A 19,274-nucleotide genomic window follows, 5' to 3' on the forward strand; every position below is an offset into this window, starting at 1 on the left:
TATCAGAAAGAAAATTGGCCTTTTGATTTTTTACTTTTTTTTTTCGAATTTCATATAAAAAAAATTTGCATTTTTTTTTTTCAAAAATTTTCGCTTTTTTGTTTTATAGCGCAAAATCTAAAAATCGCACAGGTGATCAAATACCACCAAAAGAAAGCTTTGTAGGAAAGGCGTCAATTTTCTTTGGGTACAGCATTAACGACCGCATAATTGTCCGTTAAAGTCACGCAGTGCCGAATGGCAAAATGGGGCCTGGTCATTGAGCAGCCAAATCCTCCGGGGCTAAAGTGGCTAAACTAGTGCAATACTAAATGGCCTGGTCGTGAAGGGGGGTAAAACCTACCAGAGGTCAAGTAGGTTAACTGAATCAATCAATAACGGCAGCTGGTTGTTTGGCTGTCGCAGTTGATGGCATGGTCTCAGAATTTAGAGCACCATGGTGGTGGGCAGAGGGTTGGTGTTGCAAGTTTCTGAAGAATTTGGCCGTAATTTTGCTAAACGGTAAAACTTAGGCCTTGAGACCTTATTTAAAGATCTATTCTTGGAAGCAGTTTTTGCAAATCCTAGCATACAAATATGTGGAGCACAGATATGACTTTTTTTTTTTTTTTTTTTCCCTTCCACAGGCAAACATATCACGGACTGTCCCTGGCTTCAGCGATGAGGTACGATCAATGGAATTTAACAGTAATCTAACAAGATGAGATGTTCTTGTGGTGTGGCTGGTTCAGACCAAGTGAACTATAGCTTTTGCTAGTTTAAATGCAGTTCTCCTATTCTCCTAAACCACTGATATTTCACCAAAGCCCCCTAACTGGGCTCTGAAGTTTGTTTAAAAAAAAAAAGAAATTTGCAAAAATAAAAACGAATATACATTTAATTTTTAATATATTATATACATTTTATTATAATTAAAATGTATATTAAAAAAAATGTTTAATATATATTAAAAATAAAATGTATATTTTATTATATTTGCTAATTTTTCTTTTAACAAATAAACATTTTATTTTTAATATATCATAAATTTTATTTTTAATACATTATGCATTTTATTATATATTAAAATATATATAAAAAAAGTTTAATATATATTAAAAATAAAATGTATAATATATTAATAAAATGTATATTAGTTTATTTATTTTTGCTAATTTTAACAAATATACATTTTTATTATATTATACATTTTATTTTTAATATATTATAATAAAATGCATAATGTATTAAAAATAAAATGTATAATATAATAAAAATGTATATTTGTTAAAAGAAAAATTAGCATGTATAATATATAATTAAAATATAATATTCACGTGGCTTTTGTGTGTGCACACCTATGGTCCTGTCAGCAGAGATGTGCCAGTTTGTTTCCCTGCAAAAGCACATCCCTTAGTAAAAGTGCCTCACAGTAAACGCACCCAAGTGCTGTTTATGTACACATTTAACCCCTTGTTTGCCTTAAATGTGGAACCCCATTCCAGCCAGTGTCATTAGTTTTTTTTTTTTAGCACTGATTACTATATTGGTGTCCCTGTTCCCCCACAAAGTATCAGTTGGTGTCAGATTGTCTGCTGCAATATTGCAGTCCTGCTAGAAGCTGCTGATCATTACTAGTATAATTTTTTTTTTACAGTATATATCCCATAGTTTGCAGACATTAACCACAGTATATGCTTATATTGGGGTTTTTTTTAAACAGACATGTCTAAATATGTATTGGCCTACATGTATAGACTCTAAATTTAAATATATACAACTTGGGAAGCAGAGTGGTCCAGGACTACAACCCATCTATAAATTTTTAAAGTAGGGTATGCCTGTACACTACACTGACTGCACTAAACTAACTCAACACACTATCCACTAACTACCTGCCTAATCTCTATCGCATTATACACTGCTGCCGTGTAAAGCAGCAGCCTTTACTTAGCCCCTGAGCCATGATTGCCTAAAGGCACCCTGCCTTTGGCCAATCATGGCTGACAAGACATTGTGCTGTGATTGGCCAGAACATACAGGTCAGGTGCATGCTTTGGCCAATCACAAGCACTTAATGCACTGCATTTGCACAGTGCATTATGGGGTGCAAACTTCCTGCTGAGCAGCCCCGTGTGTTCAGTGAACTCGCAAACACCCGATGTTTGAGTCTAACTTGCCTTGGACTCTAACATCAAGCTCACCTATGAGTGAATAAAGACCAAATCAAAATTGGAAATAAAAGTCCAAATATAAAAGTGTCCTTCAGAAATGGATGCACCATCTGTCACCAGAAAGGGAATGTGATCCTTGGTGAATGCCTCCACCTCATGAAATGCTTGCTTACCAGCTTATGTTGACTTCCTATTACTGAAGGTCCATTTTGCTTGTGGCTCAAACCCTGCTGAGGCCTCTTATCCATCCAGGGGAACTTGGGATGAAGCGGGGAAATCCACCACTCAAAGACTCAGTCATGCAAGATCCCAAAATGAAAACCACCATAGTATAAAATCCTTTAAACATTTTATTAAATAAAACTAGGTTGCACTTAAAACACAGCACTTTAAATCGCATGTAGATATTAAACTGGCTGGCTCCATGTAGCAGCCCGTCCTTCCGGGATTAGCGTAGCGTGGTGACGTCAGCGCGTCGCTCCCCCCCCCTGAGTGACGAATAATGCATCTATTACTGAAGGACCTTGTTTGATTATGATTATATTTGAACCTTCCGGTGTTCCAATTTAGATTTTTACTTTACTCATTCCTTTGGTTTTAGCGCAACTCTGTATCTGTAGCGAAAAATAGAATAGCCAAATTTCAAATTGGCTTGAAAACCATGAATATATGAAGCTAATCTGAAAAAAAATAAGATACAGATAGAAAACAAATCTGAATATGAAACAAAATTTGAATTAATCCAAAACACAACAAATTTTCCTCTAGAGGCAGCATGCGCATTCTCAAACTGGGTATTTCCAAAGTAGGTACTTTATCAACTAATGCTGACTTTACAAATCTCTTGCAGCCTGGTTTTGTACCACCTATGGCCACCTGGATGGTACTCATCTACAATGGAACCCAGACCACCAAAGTGAACATTTCAAAAGCTAAGACTTATGGATACACGCTAACAAGCGACGACAAAAATTTTATAATCCAGATCCGCTATGACGCCTTGGGAGTAAATACAATATCTGTAAGTCTAGATCGGCAACCAACCTTAAGTAAGGCCTTTATAATCTCTCAATCTCTGGGCCACACCAGTCTGAAGGCTCTCAATCTCAGGGCCACACCAGTCTGAAGGCTCATTCACACCAGTAGGTGAAATTGTTTTTGAACATTCCTACGTGTTGCACTTTTTTGAGCGGCTGGCTCGGTATGTGAACTTGCAAAAGGGGGGCCAGCATGATTTTTAAAACGGCACAACACCAAAATGCATGGTACCATTTGTTTTTTAGCAGGCGCAAACATATGCGCATATGCTAGATACGTGGTGTGGGCCATTAAACAATGCCACCCAGAGGCATCTGCAAAAGGCAGCACATTGTCTCAAGTAGTCTTCCAGGAAAGCCCATGAGACCTAGGGCTCCTCCTACCAGGACAGGAAACGCATTAAAATCCAATCAGATAAAAGGCAGCCCTCTGGTCCTCACACTTCAGTATTAGTGTTTCCTCTGGACATTGGGGTAACATGCTCCTGGTCTCATGGACTGTCCTTTTGAAGACTTGGAAAAATTGGTTTGCATCTTCTCTTGCCCAAGTGCGGTACCCCTACTTGCTGGCATAGGGGTGACCGCTTTGTCTCCTGCGTCTTGAGGTCTGGGGAAGACAGGACCTTGGATGATCATGGAAATGCAGGGGGAGCCCTTTCTGTTCCTGGTGGCGTCCTTGGAGCAGCGGGGAGCTGTGTTCCCATGACGCCGCCGATTCAAAACCCTGCAGCGGTTTGAATCTGGCGCCACGAGTGGAGAGGGTGGAACTCCTGCGTTCCACCCTGGCCCTAAAAAGTGACGGATGTCGGAAACGGTTCCGATTTCCAGGGCACGAACCGGAGACTCTGGACTGCCGGTGTGAGGTGAAGACCCAGCAGAGGCTGCGGACCACCAGATAGAGCAGGATGGATTCCATGGCAGCATCCGCTCAGGCGGCAGAAGTGGGCTCTGGCACCTCCCAGGTAAGCGCTGGGGGGGGGGGGGGTCTCCCTTATTGCAGATACCTGTGGGGTTTTTCCTTTCCCTTCCCTCTGGCTTAAAGTAGGGGCTGGTGAAGGGGGCACTATTTCTCTACCCTGCAGTGTTTTGGGGGTTCATAACTCAATTTGTTAATCCCTGTTGTCTGTTATAGACCAAGGCTCAGGACAAGGTCCAGGTGCAGCCCCCCACAAGGCTCAGGACAAGGTCCAGGTGCAGCCCCCCACAAAAAATGTGCCGTTTTGCAGGACTAGGTTCCACATGGAGCAAAATGGTGTGCTGCACATGTATTGATGGATTGGTTAAGGATGACCCTACTGTATCCACCCAGAGAATGTTAACTTTGGTCAGGGATGAGCTGACTTCAACTTTTAGCTCCTTTTAGGGCCCTCATTGATTACAATCTCAGGCCCCTAAATCTGTTTCTAATCCAACACAGAGGGTGTATGGTGACTACATGAGGGAAGAATTGGAGTCCCCTCTTTCCTCATTTGAGGAATCTGGATTAGGGATAGGGACCAGGGATAGGGATTCCAGTAGGGGTTCCAGATACAAATTGTCACTTGACAATGTGGAAAAATTGCTTAAAGCCGTCTATGTTGCACTGGTAAATGAGGAGAAGGTGCAATTATCTAGGTATGATCTTGTGTATGCAACACATAAGAAAAAAGCTAGTTTTCCCTGTACACAGCTCCTTGCTAGATGCAATCAAGCTGGAATGGGAAAATCCTGAAAGGAAACGTTTTTTTCTAATAACTTAAAAAGTTTTCCCTTTGACGGCAAAGAACCATGGAATAAAAATCCAAAACTAGATGCCCCTCTTTCAAAAGAGTACAGATCTGGCATTTGAGGACATGGGTACACTCAAGGACCCAATGGACAAAAGGGCTGACATTATGTTACGCAGGCCATGGGAAGCCTCAGTTGTGAGTCTGAAACCAGCTGTCCTCCACCTGTGTGGCCAGAAATCTTGAGTTATGGCTTTCAGATTCAATCTCGCCTATCTGCCAGGACACCTAGGGATCAGATTGTTAATCTTTCCTTCCATTTGGAGCAGTGGGTTTTTTGACTGATTTATCCATTGAGTCTGTCAGAATGACAGCCAGAACCTCAGCTTAGGCAAATTTAGCCAGCAGAAGTCTTTGGCTCAAAACATGGTTGGGTGACTGCTTGCAAATTGCGCCTCTGTGGTCTCCCCTTTACAGGTGACCATCTCTCCGGCCCTGGGCTGACGGAAGCTCTGGAATGTACTGCTATGAAAAGTCTTTTCCAGAAAAGAGAATCCCCAAAATGTATTCAGGACCGGGGCAGACTCGGAACGTCTTGGCAAGACCACCTCAGCCACCACCAAGTGTGTCGGGACAATTGGTGCCCTCAACCCACAGGGCTTTGCAGAAATTGCAGCCAAGTGGGGTTTACCAGGTGGACCTCTTTGCAGCTCAAACAACAAAACAAGGTTTTTTTTTTTTTTTCCTGAACCAATGGGATCAATCCCTGGGGATCTACGCTTTTGTGAGCCCCTGGTCTTTTAAACTTTGCTATGCCCCCTCCCCGTCAGGCTAATCTCAGAAGTCCTCTGGAAACTTCTCCAGAAGGATACAGATTTGATACTAATGGCTTCCTTTTGGCCCAAAAGGCCGTGGTTTCACGCCTACAGGCTTTACCCTAACCTCAAAACCTTCAATAACTCTGCCTTGAGACAGGACCTGTTGACTTGAGGTCCAGTATCCCATCCGCACATCACGTCCTTAAAACTGACAGCTTGGTATCTGAAGAGCAGATGCTAAGTTCCCAAGGATTCTTAGACAAGGTAGTGAAGACCTTGATCAGTTGTCGAAAGCCTGTCACGAGAGCAATATATTCCAAAGTTTAGAAGAAATTTTAACTCTTGGCTGGCTGAAAATCATAGACCATCCCTGGATGTACAGTCAAGTCTGGAATTTTTTCAAGAGGGTGTCGATAATGGTCTCTCCCTTTAGTACTTTGAAAGTGCAGGCTGCTGCCATTAGCATTTTTCTCCAGTATTCCCTTCCGGAAAATCCCATTATAGCTAGGTTCTTCAAGGCAATCGAAAAATGAAAACTCATAGAAAGCAATCCAACACATGACATCACTTCTGAAGTAGAATTCTGTCATATGGGAAAATTTGTGTGCAGTCTAGGCACATTCCAACCAACAGACACCACTCTGGACAAAAGACAGACGACCGGTCGGCGGAAATTCATTGCGTGTACGGGGCTTTAGTAACAGTTCCTTCCAAACCCTTGAAGGGTTCAACAGTAGGATTACTCTCTAAAAGCTGCATTCCTGGTTGCAGTGACATCAGCTTGAAGTCAGTGAGTTGCAGGCCCTCAATTAGGGAGCCTTTTCTTATGATTTTTGAGGACAGAATGGTGTTAAAAACCGATCCAAGGTTTTTACCTAAGGTAGCTACTTCCTTCCATAGAGCATAGGATATTGTACTACCTAAATTTTTGTAGTTCTCCTCCAAAAAATAAGTAAAATTGTTTTTTGGATGTCAGAAGTTCTTCTGGCTTGCCTAGAGGTGACTAAAACCTTTAGGAAATGTGAAACCTTATTTGTACTTTTTTTTCTGGCACACATAGGGGTAATAGAGCTTCTAAAGCCGCCATAGCTAGGTGGATAAAGCTGGCTATTACAGAAGCTTATAAAGCAAAGAATGTTGCTCCACCTCTTGTCAATGCACATTCAACAAGGGCCTTGTCCACGTCTTGGGTGGGTGCCTCACCGGAACAAGACTGTAAGGCAGCTACCTGGTCTAACTTTTCGACCTTTGAGAGATTATCGCCTGGACCCTCAGGAGCAGGCATTTGGTCAAAGTGCTCCAGGCAGTGGTCCCTCCCTAGACTGGTAAGTTTCTGGCTCGTCTCATGGGCTGTCCTGGAAGACGACTTGAGAAAAGCTGAGCTGGACTTACCGATAACTCCTTTTCTGAGAGTCTTCCAGGACAGCCGGATTCCCACCCAATATCTTGGTGTTTTATAGGCATGTCCTACAGTTCTCGAATACTGGAGTGCGGACCAGAGGGCTGCCTTTTATCTGATTGGATTTTAATGCATTTCCTGTCCTGGTAGGAGTAGCCCTAGGTCTCATGGGCTGTCCTGGAAGACTCTCAGAAAATCAGTTACCGGTAAGTAACTCAGCTTTTTGTGCGGGTAAACGCATGATTTTTACACCTGGTTACCACACTGCTCCTGGTGTGAACCCCCAAAATGTACTTGGTGGTCTGTAAGATGAAAACCTTTTGGCACACGTTACCCTTTCCGAAGCACAACTCCTCACCCAAATTACCCTCAGCACTATTCCCCCCCATCCCCCCTCTTCCGTGCACAAATTCTAACCCTACAGTAGTGGCCACAGCAGTAAGGGGGATAGCCTGGAGGGGGGTTGTACTTCACCCCCCCCCCCCCCAAACTTCACTCTGTACATTTTGGATCTGAGTGATCATCTTGTAGCTATTAAACTCTGGTGTACAGAGTCAAGAGCCCAGCCCGCATCTCCCCCCAACCCCTTCTCTCTGCTCCTCTGTACACTTACTGGGAAGTCCTTAGCAACCGATCGGTTGGTAGGATGCAGTTGGGCAGCTGGCTCAACTTTTTGTTTGCAGCAAGAGTACTGAGCGTGGAGGAGGTGTGGGCGCAGCTCTCTGCCTCTGTGCACAGGAGTCAAGTGGTCTCACCTTTAGCATCTGATAGTATTACACCGCATTCACACTGAAGTGGCACGACTTCGGGGGGCGACCTGTGAAGTCGCATGCAGCGCGACTTGCACGGACTTCACAGAATGAATGTCTATGCAAGTCGCTCCAAGGTCGCCCCCGAAGTAGTACAGGACCCTTTTTCCAAGTCGGAGTGGACTGTACAATTGTTGACTGCACCCGGTTGAGAAATGCTGGTCTAGATGGGACGTTCACTTTGTTTTCAGTTTTTGCTCAAACTTTTGCTCCTCAAAACCATACTTTTTTTTTTTTTTCCATACTTTATTTACTCCATACTTTATTTACTCCATACTTTATTTACTCCAACGTTTTTCTTCTTCCTAGGCCAAGAATCAAAACCTTTACTTTGGAGACATTGATATCATTCTGGAGAAGCTTAACCCAAAAATCACCATTGAAGTGAAAATTCTATGTGTTAAAGGTAATTTTGTTGCATACAGTTAATTTAAAGTTTCTAAACTCTTGAAACTAGTCATAAAGGGATGGACATGGTCAGCAACAATACTCGGGTAGGCCGTGGGTGTAAACGATGCTCAATTGGTACTAAGGGGTCCAAGTGTGCCAAGAAAATATCCCCCACACCATTACACCACCACCAGCCTGAACTGGTGATCCAAGCTTTCATGTGTTACTCCAAATTCTGACCCTAACACCTGAATGTAGCAGGTGAAATTGAGATTAATCTCAGACCAGGCAATAGTTTTTCCAATCTAATGTCTTAACTTTGGTGAGCCTGTACAAATTGTAGCCTCAGTTTTCTCTTGGCTGACAGGAGTGGCAGCCAGTGTGGTCTTCTTCAAGGTTGGCTGTTGTGCATTCAGAGATGGTTTTCTGCATACCTTGGATGTAACGAGTGGTTATGAGTTACTGTTGCCTTTCTATCTGGAACCAGTCTGCCAATTCTCCTCTGACCTGACATCGAGGCATTTTCTGCCGCTCACTGGATTTTTTTTTTTTTTCCCTACCATTCTCTGTAATCCCAAGAGATGGCTGTGTGTGAGAATCCCAGAAATACTCAGACCAGGCCGTCTGCCACCAACAACCATGCCACGTTCAAAGTCACTTCAATCCCCGTTCTTCCCTGTTCTGATGCTGTTTGAACTTTAGCAAGTCTATACCACATCTAGATGCCTGCATGTGATTGGCTGATTAGCAATTTGTGTTGCCAAGCAGTTGGAACGGGTGTGCCTAATAAAGTGGCCGGTGAGGGTTGTTGGTGTATACCTTACAAACCATTAGAAAATTGACCATTTCCAAAATTTAGTTATTGGAACAAAATTTTACTGGTGGCTTCCAGTAAAGTTTTTGGACTTTAAAACATCTGAGCATTACCTTTCAATTTTTTGATTTTTTTTTTTTTTTTTTGAAGTGGATCTTTAGTCAGAAAAGTAGTCCTGCTAGATGATGATGCTGGCCCCTATTGCTGGTATAATGAAGCCATGTACGACATTGGCCACTTTCTGCAAACCGATGTAGCTCTGACGGCTGCAATAAGTGGTTGTACCGGGGTGATACCTGCAAGCTAGAAGCATTATCCGGTACGATTTTATTTAGAGCCGGCGGTCGGCTTTCAGGCAGTAATGGCCGATGCGGCTCAGGAGCCGCTTGATCGTTACCCCAGCGAGCTGGAGGGGATGCCCCCCGCCGCCTTCTGCGGACTTGCCCGGGGTCTCGCGCCCACTGGGAGACCCGCACCTCCGCCAGCTGGTTTGAGTCCTGATCAAAGGTGGATTCGGCTTTGATCGGGTCTCTGATTTAACCCGTAGGCGGCGTCCCATGTCGTCACGTCCGGGTTATTCAGCTGCTAAAAGCGCCGAATTTAAAAAGTGACTGTATTCAAAAAATGCGTTTTCCCCACTTTGAATACATGAAGTGCAGTGGAGGGGTTTGGGGTCTTTTAGACCCCCGATCCTCCATAAAGAGTACCTGTCACTGCTATTACTGTCACATTCCCCCCGATCCCTCCATAAAGAGTACCGGTCACTGCTATTACTGTCACATTCCCCCCGATCCCTCCATAAAGAGTACCTGTCACTCCTATTACTGTCACATTCCCCCCGATCCCTCCATAAAGAGTACCTGTCACTCCTATTACTGTCACATTCCCCCCTGATCTCTGTGCTTGTCACAGAACTCCCCCGCCCCCCCACACACAGTGAGCAAGCACTTTAGGCATACATTTAACCCCTTTGATCACCCCTAGTATTGACCCCTTCCCTGCAGTCATTTATACAGTAACAGTGCATATTTAGCACTGATTACTGTATTGGTGTCACTGGTCCCAAGTGTCAAAATGTCAGGGGTCCCATCTGTCCGCCGCAATGTCGCAGTCCTGCTAAAAATCACTGATCGCCGCCATTACTAGTAAAAAAAAAACTAGAATATCTATCCCGTAGTTTGTAAACGCTATAACTTTTGCGCAAACCAATTAAAATGCGCTTTTGGGGATTTTTTTTAACAAATATGTAACAAAATACAAATTGGCCTAAGCTGATATAATTTTTTTCTTGGGAATGTTTTTATAGCAAAGTTAAAAACATGGCTTTTTTCTAAATTGTCGCTTTTTTGTTTATAGCGCAAAATCTAAACCACACAGGTAATCAAATACCGCCAAAAAGCTCTATTTGTGGAAGAAGACATCCAATTATATTTAGAGTGCAGCATCGCACGACTGCGCAGTTTTCCGTTAAAGTAACAGTGCGGAATCGCAAAAAATGGCCCTGTCATTAAGGGGGTAACATTTTCCGGGGCTGAAGTGGTTAAAGGTCTATACAATTTACAAATGCACAAGTGTTGTCCTGGACTCTGAACTCTCCTTCAAACCCCACATCCAATCGCTGTCCAAATTTTGCCGCCTCAGCCTCCAACATCTCCAAAATACGCCCCTTCCTAACCAAAGACACAACAAAGCTCCTAGTGCACTCCCTGGTCATCTCGCGCCTCGACTACTGCAATTCCCTCCTCATTGGCTTGCCTCTACATAGGCTCCTCCCCCTTCAATCCATCATGAATGCTGCCGCCAGACTCATCCACCTTACCAATCGCTCAGTGTCCACTACTGTCAAGCCCTCCACTGGCTTCTGCTCACCCAACGAATCAAAATACAAACATCTTGCAAAGCCATCCACAGCTTAGCCCCAGCTACATCACTAACCTCGTCTCCAAATACCAACCTAATCTCTCTTCGTTCCTCTCAAAACCTCCTGCTCTCTATGCTCATTGCCTCCTCCCATGCTCTCCTCCAGGACTTTACCAGAGCCTCTCCAATCCTATGGAACTCCTTACCCCAATCTGTCCGATTATCTCCTCTTAGCTTTTAGGTGATCTCTGAAAACCCTCCTTTTCAGAGAAGCCTATCCTACCCACACCTAACAACTCCACCTCCATTTTATCCATCTGCCCATCTCCCTCGGTTATTTTCATTGTATCACTTGACCCTCCCTTCTAGATTGTAAGCTCTAACGAGCAGGGCCCTCTGATTCCGCCTGTATTGAATTGTACTGTAACTGTATTGTCTTCCCTCACATTGTAAAGCGCTGCACAAACTGTTGGTGCTATATAAATCCTGTATAATAATAATAAATTATTAATATAATCCAGTAACACAGGGTCTCACCCTGCTCTGCACATGCTCAGTTGCTCTCTATTTTAGGCACTGTGCCAAATTTGTAGCGGCTGACGGCCTTAAAGAGCAATTAAACCCTCTTATCCTTTAGTGCCCATTCACACTACCACAATTGGTCAGTCTGACCAGTCGCGGTCCATGCAGTGCTACAGGAACCGTTCTAATAGGAGCGACTCAAGTAGCTCCGACTTAGAAAATAGTTCCTGTACTACTTCAGGGTGACATCGGAGCGACTTGCATTGACATTCATTATAAAGTCCGTGCAAGTCGTGCCGAAGTCGCGGTGCACGTGACTTCACAGGTTGTGCCGCAGTATTGTGAACCGGCACTTGCAGCCAAGGAAGCTGCGTGTTTTGATCTGCAACTGCCATGGTACTGTACATGAGTTCAGTTATGACACCAGCCATTTGATAGTTTGACGGTTTAGTTGAGGACACAAGCAAATGTGACAGGTGGCAATCCCAGCAATGCAACTGTTTTTGAAACCTGTAAATCGATGGGTTTAGTTCCTTTAGGATTTACTGCTGTTCAGGGGCTCTGGGCTTCAGCAAAATGGCCGTTTCCAGCAAGAAATGGGAGCAATGCTGGAGGCAATTTACAGCGCACACTAATTTTCATAGCATAAATGTTTTTTTTTTTTTTTTAAATATGGGTAAAGTTCCTCTAAACTGTCCTATGAAGTAGGTGGTTTCATGCTGAAATTTCATTGCCAGTCTTGTCATCAATTTATAACTAACTTTTACTTGCAGGGCCTTTCCAATGCAATGAAACCCATATGGACATCTTAGTTCCTCAGTTTAATGGTTATCTACAGTCTATTACCATGAACAATGTACAAATTCCAATACCGAGTAGTGAGGCTGCACTCCAAAACCAAGGCTTGACCATTGACACCAACAGTGGAACACAAATAACGATCAGTAAGGCAAAGCTAAAGGTAAACTTTATTTTCAGCAGGAGTGCAACATTAAAAGCTTTGAACCCCCTAACACTAAAAAATGGTCACCTAAATATATATATATATATTTTTTTTTTTTCCTCCTAGGCTTCTGGAAACGCTGTCTGCTTGCCATCTTTCACTCTAGTCTTTGTGGTGGATGATATTGGTGTGCCAATGAGTCTTACTGGAATATGCTCTATATGCTCTAACACAGGCAATCAAACAAATCCTGGTGAGTTGGATGAACAATCATACACGGGGAACTTGACTTCAAATATTTTAATTTGATATTTTTAAAGGACTAAAGGTACACTTCTCAAAAAAATTAAAGGAACGCTTTGAAAACTCTTCATATCTCAATGGGGAAAATCTCATGCTGGATATCTATACTGGTATGGACTGGGTAATGTGTTAGGATCTACACTGGTATGGACTGGCTAATGTGTTGGGATCTACACTGGTATGGACTAGGTAATGTGTTGGGATCTATACTGGTATGGACTGGGTAATGTGGTTGGGATCTATACTGGTATGGACTGGGTAATGGGGTTGGGATCTCTACTGGTATGGACTGGGTAATGGGTTGGGTTCTATGCTGGTATGGACTGGGTAATGGGTTGGGATCTCTGCTGGTATGGACTGGGTAATGGTTTGGGATCTCTGCTGGTATGGACTGGGTAATGGTTTGGGATCTCTGCTGGTATGGACTGGGTAATGGGTTAGGAAGGAAAGGATGCCACATTGTTTGATGGAAATTAAAATGATCACCCTACAGAGGGCTGAATTCAAAGACACCCCGAAAATCAAAGTGAAAAAATGATGCAACAGGTGAGTCCATTTTACTGAAATTTCATTGCAGCAACTCCGAATGGTCCTCGGTAGTTTATATGGTCTCTCCGTGCTTGTATGCATGACTGACAACATTGGGGCATACTCCTAATGAGATGGATGGTGTCCTGGGGTATTTCCTCCCAGATCTGGACCAGGGCATCACTGAGCTCCTGAACAGACTGTGGTGGTGCCGGGTTGGACAACATGATGTCCCATTCTATTGGTTTTAGGTCAGACGAGCATGGGTGTCATTCAATGGTATTCCTTCATCCTCCAGGAACTGGCTGCATACTTTGCCACATGAGGCCGGGCATTTTCGTGCACCAGGGGGAACCCAGGACCCACTGCACCAGTGTAGGGTCTGACAATGGAGTCCAGGGATTTCACCCCGATGCCTAATGGCAGTCAGGGTGCCATTGTCTAGCCTGTAGAGGTCTGCGTCCCATGGATATGCCTCACTAGACCATCACTGACCCACCACCAAACTGGTCATGATGCATGATACAGGCAGCATAACATTCTCCAGACCATTTCAAATCGGTTGCATGTGCTCAGGGTGAACATGTGTCCTGTGAAAAGCACAGGGCGCCAGTGGTGGACCTGACAATTCTGGTGTTCAACGGCAAATGCTATCGAGCTACGTGGTGCCGGGCAGTGAGCACAGGACCCACTAGAGGATGTCAGGACCTCAGGCCACCCTGATGGAAGTCTGACTCTGACCAGTCAGAAACTTTCACCAGTGTCCTGCTGGAGGTCATTTTGTAGGGCTCTGGCAGTGCTCATCCTGATCCTCCTTGCACAAAGGAGCAGATACCGGTCCTGCTGATGGGTTAAGGACCTTCTACAGCCCTGTCCAGCTCTCCTAGAGTAACTGCCTGTCTCCTGGAATCTCCTCCATGCTCCTGAGACTGTGCTGGGAGACACAACAAAGCACCTGGCAATGGCAAGTATTGATGTGCCATCCTGGAGGAGTTGGACTGTCTGTGCAACCTCTATAGGGTCCAGGTATCGCCTCGTGCTACCAGTAGTGACACTGACCCTCTCTATAGGGTCCATGTATCGCCTCATGCTACCAGTAGTGGCACTGACCCTCTCTATAGGGTCCAGGTATCGCCTCGTGCTACCAGTAGTGACACTTGACCCTGGCCAAATGCAAAACTTGTGAAAAACAGACGAGAAGGGAAGTCAGTGGCCTTCACCTTTAAAAAAAAAAAAGTTTTTTGAGGTTGTCTCATTGTTGCCCATCTAGTGCATCTGTTTATTTCATTAACACCAAAGAAGCTGAAACTGGTTACCAACCCCCTCTGCTAGTTAACAGACCCGATCAATATCCCAGAAGTTTAGTCGACTTGATGCTTTACTGATTAAAAAGTGTTCCTTTAATTTTTTTGATTAGTGTGTTTTTATATTGCATATTTTAGTTTGCTCTAGATTTAAATTCATAATTCTAAGATTTTTCTTTCAGTTAATCCAGTCTGCTCGAAAGATGGCGTTATGACCGTTCAGGTTTTGTCCCTGCAAACAAGACCTAGTCTGAACTTGGATACGGTGATTCTGGGCAATGGTCGGTGCCAGCCAATAAATAAAACGGACCAATTTGTTGTGTTCCAGTTCAAGCTGACAGATTGTGACACAAAAAGGAGCGTAAGTTTGTTTTTATTTTTTGATGCGGCTCAATTGGTCTACTTCCATTTTGAAGGACTTGTTTAACTAAAACCTTTTGTAGTTTGTAGGTGGGATTCTCATCTATGAGAATGAAATCCATGCTCTCTGGAAAGATAAGCCTAAAAGAATAATCTCAAGAGACAGCGAATTAAGGTATAGAAGAAATATAGTTGCTGACAAGTAGGTCATATCTAAAATGACAAATGAATTTGCCCATTGGTTGTTGTAGGAAACCCCTTCACCTGAAGAGGTTGTGACACGGACCCAAAACCCTACTGCTGCCTTCCAATAGTTACAGAAATATGTATAGCCTTGCCTGTTTTGAGCAGCTGAGTCTGAGCCAATGGGTTCTTCAAATGGTTTTTGCCCACTGGCTTCCTTTATGCCCACTGGCTTCCTTTATGCCCACTGGCTTCCTTTATGCCCACTGGCTTCCTTTATGCCCACTGGCTTCCTTTATGCCCACTGGCTTCCTTTATGCCCACTGGCTTCCTTTATGCCCACTGGCTTCCTTTATGCCCACTGGCTTCCTTTATGCCCACTGGCTTCCTTTATGCCCACTGGCTTCCTTTATGCCCACTGGCTTCCTTTATGCCCACTGGCTTCCTTTATGCCCACTGGCTTCCTTTATGCCCACTGGCTTCCTTTATACTCCTATCCAAGTCCTAGCACCTCTTGGAGAAGACTTTTTGGCCTACAAATTCTGGATGGACCCAGAATACATGCTTAACCACTTAAGCCCCGGAGGATTTGGCTGCTGCTCAAAGACCAGGCCCTATTTTGCGATTCGGCGCTGCGTGACTTTAACGGACAATTTTGCGGTCGTGCGACGCTGTACCCAAATGAACTGGAGGGTCTTTTTTTTCCCCCCCACAAACAGCTTTCTTTTAGTGGTATTTGATCACTTGTGCGATTTTTTTTTTTTTTTTTTTTTTTTTTTTTTTTTTTTTATTTTTTTTTTTTTTTTTTCCCCCCCTCACTATAAACAAAATCGACAATTTTGAGAACTATTCACTTTTTTATATGAAATTCTCAAATTAAATTTTAACATTTTAATCCAATTTTTCTGCTAAATATTTTTGGTAAAATCACAAGCATTTTTTGATTGGTTTGCGCAAAAGTTAACTACAGTAAAGATTTGCATAATTTTATTTTTAACTAGTAATGGCGGGGATCTGCTTTTTATTTTATTTTTTCGGGACTGCGACATTGCAACGGACAGATTGGACCCCCCTGACTGATTTTTGACACTTTTGGGGGTACCAGTGACATTACTACAGTAATCAGTGCTATAAATATGCTCTGTTACTGTAACAATGACACTGGCAGGGAAGGGGTTAACTTTATAGGTGATCAGTGGGTTAAATGTATCCCTAGGGGTGTGATTCTAACTGTGGGGGGCGTGGCTTGTGATGTAACCACAGACCTACAATCCTACATGGCACGATCGTATGATCTCTGCAGTTACATCAGAGAGAATGACAGATGGCTGTGTTCACATCAGCCGCTTGCCTTTCCCTCTCCGGCGGGAGATCGGGAGTGGCTGGAGGACATCGGAGCCACCGGTCACTAGCGTGGGGATCCCTGCAAACGAGCGGGAGCGTGCCGACGGCGCGCGCTCGCCCCTACAGGCTCCTGGGCGAGCAACGTAGCCCTACATCGGTTTGCCCAGGAGTGGCTGACTGCCGCACTAAATAGTCGTGCCGCGGTCGGCAAGTGGTTAAGCTGGCCAACTGCATCTATGTAATCCCTTATAGCCAGTACTACGCTGCTTTGCCACTGTAGACCATGCCAATAATGGGGTATAAACAAGGTGAGGGGAGCTACTAGGTTCAGGTCTGGTCACTGACCTGCGTTAAAACAGAAGATTTTCCTGTGCTTAAATCCCAATAGCTTGTAAATTTTATACTATCAGATACTAAAGGTGAGACCACTTATTAATACTAGAAATTCTGGGTAGACCCTTTGCACACAACTATACAACCTTTCCAGCAAACTATGCAATGAAAACGGGGACATTAGTTCACCTAGTCTTTATGCCTATGTTGGCATGGCATCCACCATAGCATTTGCAGTGTAGGATTGGCCAGAAGAGGGATTACTGACAGTTTGCCAGCTTGACCAGGTCTAGCATTGTTGCTTACAAGTTAAAATCAGTATTTTTTTGCTAGAAAATTAAGACACCCCCCCCAAACACATACACATTTTAAGCAGAGACTCTGGCGCAACAAATAGCGGTCGTTGCAATTTTGTCACACTTCCAACATCAGCTTGTTCAATTAAGATTTGATGATAAACCTGGAAGCTGATTGGTTTCTAGGCACAGCTGCACCAGATTTTGCACTCTAGTTTTAGCAAATCAGTCCTACGGAGTTGCTCTAATTGTAATTGGTTAAAACCTTTTTCTAGATTTTAGATCACAATCTTGAACAGATTTGCCTTTTCTGCCCTCCTGGAGGCTTCCCTTAATACCGGGTAGTTATAATTGTTCCCCAGGTACCATTAGAAAATGGAAAGCACATTGGACCTTGCTAATTACTGCAACATTGTGGTAATCCCTAACCTTTGGTTTTTATTCGTTAAGTTGACACTAAGGGGGAGATTTACTAAAACTGATGCACACAGAATCAGGTGCAGCTGTGCATAGTAACCAATCAGCTTCCAGGTTTTATTGTCAAAGCTTGATTGAGCAAGCTGAAGTTAGAAGCTGATTACTATGCACAGCTGCATTAGATTCTGTATGCACCAGTTTTAGTAAATCTCCCCCTAAGCAACTTGTTGCCAAAAAGTAAAGCTCTAAGGTCCCTTCTGTTTCTCGAAACCACTGGGCTCCAAACTGCAGCCTGGGCTGGATGTGGCCCTTTGCCCTCTTATCCGGCCCTTGGGGCATTCTTCGAAGACCCCCCCCCCCACATCAGCAACAGTGCACCGTGGTTCCTCCCACTGATACTAATGGGGCACTATTCCTCCCACTGACCCCACAACTTTCTGCTCCCACCGGCCATAGTCCGGTCCCCATAGAGTTCAAAGGACAGTTAACTGGATCTTTAGAAAGTTCTGAGACCCAGTGTTAGCCTTTTTTCAGTCAAGCCACCCTTTTAAAATTATGGACAGTCTTGAGGCACCCCATTATAAAATGTTAAAGCTATTAGATTTTACATAATAAAAAACTATACCTAGGATACCCGATGTTGGAGGGTCATTTCCTCAAAATGCAATACACTTTTGCACACTGGTACTGACTAGTATTCCAATGTTTCTCTTCTGCCTCAGTTTTTGCTCACTCAGCTAATGTGACCCCCCAGCGCTCAGAGGAGCAAGGGAGGGTCAGTGGTGGTTAGGACTCCAGCAACTAGAAGGTTATAATGGTGCCCAACAAAAACCTGTACTTGTGTAACTTAAAAGGCAGGTGTAGTGGATCTTGGTACCCCAGGTGGGCACATCTGCCGGACCTGTGTCTCCTGTCCTCCAAACGCGCCTGCAGGGAAGCCATACCCAGCCCGTAACCCCTCAATCACGAGGCAATCCACACAGGTGTTGAGGGTTAACCATGCAGAGCTTAAACTGTTAAATTCCAAGATATAGTTTTACAGTTATGGGACACTCCCTTAGCCTTGCCAAAGGGGGGGGGGAAGGGGACAAGGACCAGCCAATGGGAACGCTCCCCTTAGCCTTGCCAAAGGGGGGAGGGGACAAGGACCAGCCAATGGGAACGGAACATTTGTACATTGAAACAGGTAGTCTTTTAATACACACCCCCCTGCGGAGAGATGTCTCCAGTCCAGACCATTGTCTGTGTCATGAATCCACACAATTGGACACAGAAACAGGAGGGGAGGTGGGGGGAGAAGGGCTGTAGCATTACATTACATTAACTCAATGCCATGAGTCATGCCATCTTCAGCTGTTCAGAAGATGAATAAAGGGAACATAAAATGAAATAAAAGGCAATGTCCCTAGGTCTCCAGTATCTTCTGGCCCATAGTCTGTTGGTTGGAGGCTTGTGCACAGTCCCCTCAAACGGTGACAGTGGGTTCTGTCACAGCAGGCTTCATATACTGGCTTGTATACAATTTTGGGGCAATTTTTGGCATTTGTCCAAGGCACCCTGGCTGAAAGGCTGATCTGAACTGTATGCATGAAGAACTTGCTGAAAAACGAAGGTCTGATCAGGACAATGGATCCTCTTGTAAATCCTGTGACCTTAGTTTTAGTGCCCAGGGTGTATCTAAAAATATTGACTTGAAGGGCTCATTGATTCAAAGAACTGGGATTTCTACTTTAAAGGTGTCTTGAAACTAATGTA

At 44.0% G+C, this 19,274-nt stretch overlaps 1 protein-coding gene across 1 annotated transcript in view; it reads left to right on the top strand.

Annotated features, from left to right (window-relative positions):
* The window catches only part of LOC309555668 (zona pellucida sperm-binding protein 2-like), a gene marked incomplete at its 3' end in the record, with an annotated part of 50,159 nt that overhangs the window by 8,289 nt on the left and 22,596 nt on the right, over nucleotides 1-19,274 (top strand). The window contains exons 3-9 of the mRNA XM_082257700.1: nucleotides 627-665; nucleotides 3,004-3,174; nucleotides 8,232-8,328; nucleotides 12,282-12,469; nucleotides 12,578-12,704; nucleotides 14,769-14,947; nucleotides 15,030-15,121. Coding sequence (XP_082113826.1) covers nucleotides 627-665; nucleotides 3,004-3,174; nucleotides 8,232-8,328; nucleotides 12,282-12,469; nucleotides 12,578-12,704; nucleotides 14,769-14,947; nucleotides 15,030-15,121 — 893 coding nt within the window. The remainder of the gene's footprint in view (nucleotides 1-626; nucleotides 666-3,003; nucleotides 3,175-8,231; nucleotides 8,329-12,281; nucleotides 12,470-12,577; nucleotides 12,705-14,768; nucleotides 14,948-15,029; nucleotides 15,122-19,274) is intronic.

The sequence above is a fragment of the Pelophylax lessonae genome (genome assembly GCF_965119305.1).
Source record: "Pelophylax lessonae genome assembly, chromosome: 5".
Lineage (NCBI taxonomy): Eukaryota > Metazoa > Chordata > Amphibia > Anura > Ranidae > Pelophylax > Pelophylax lessonae.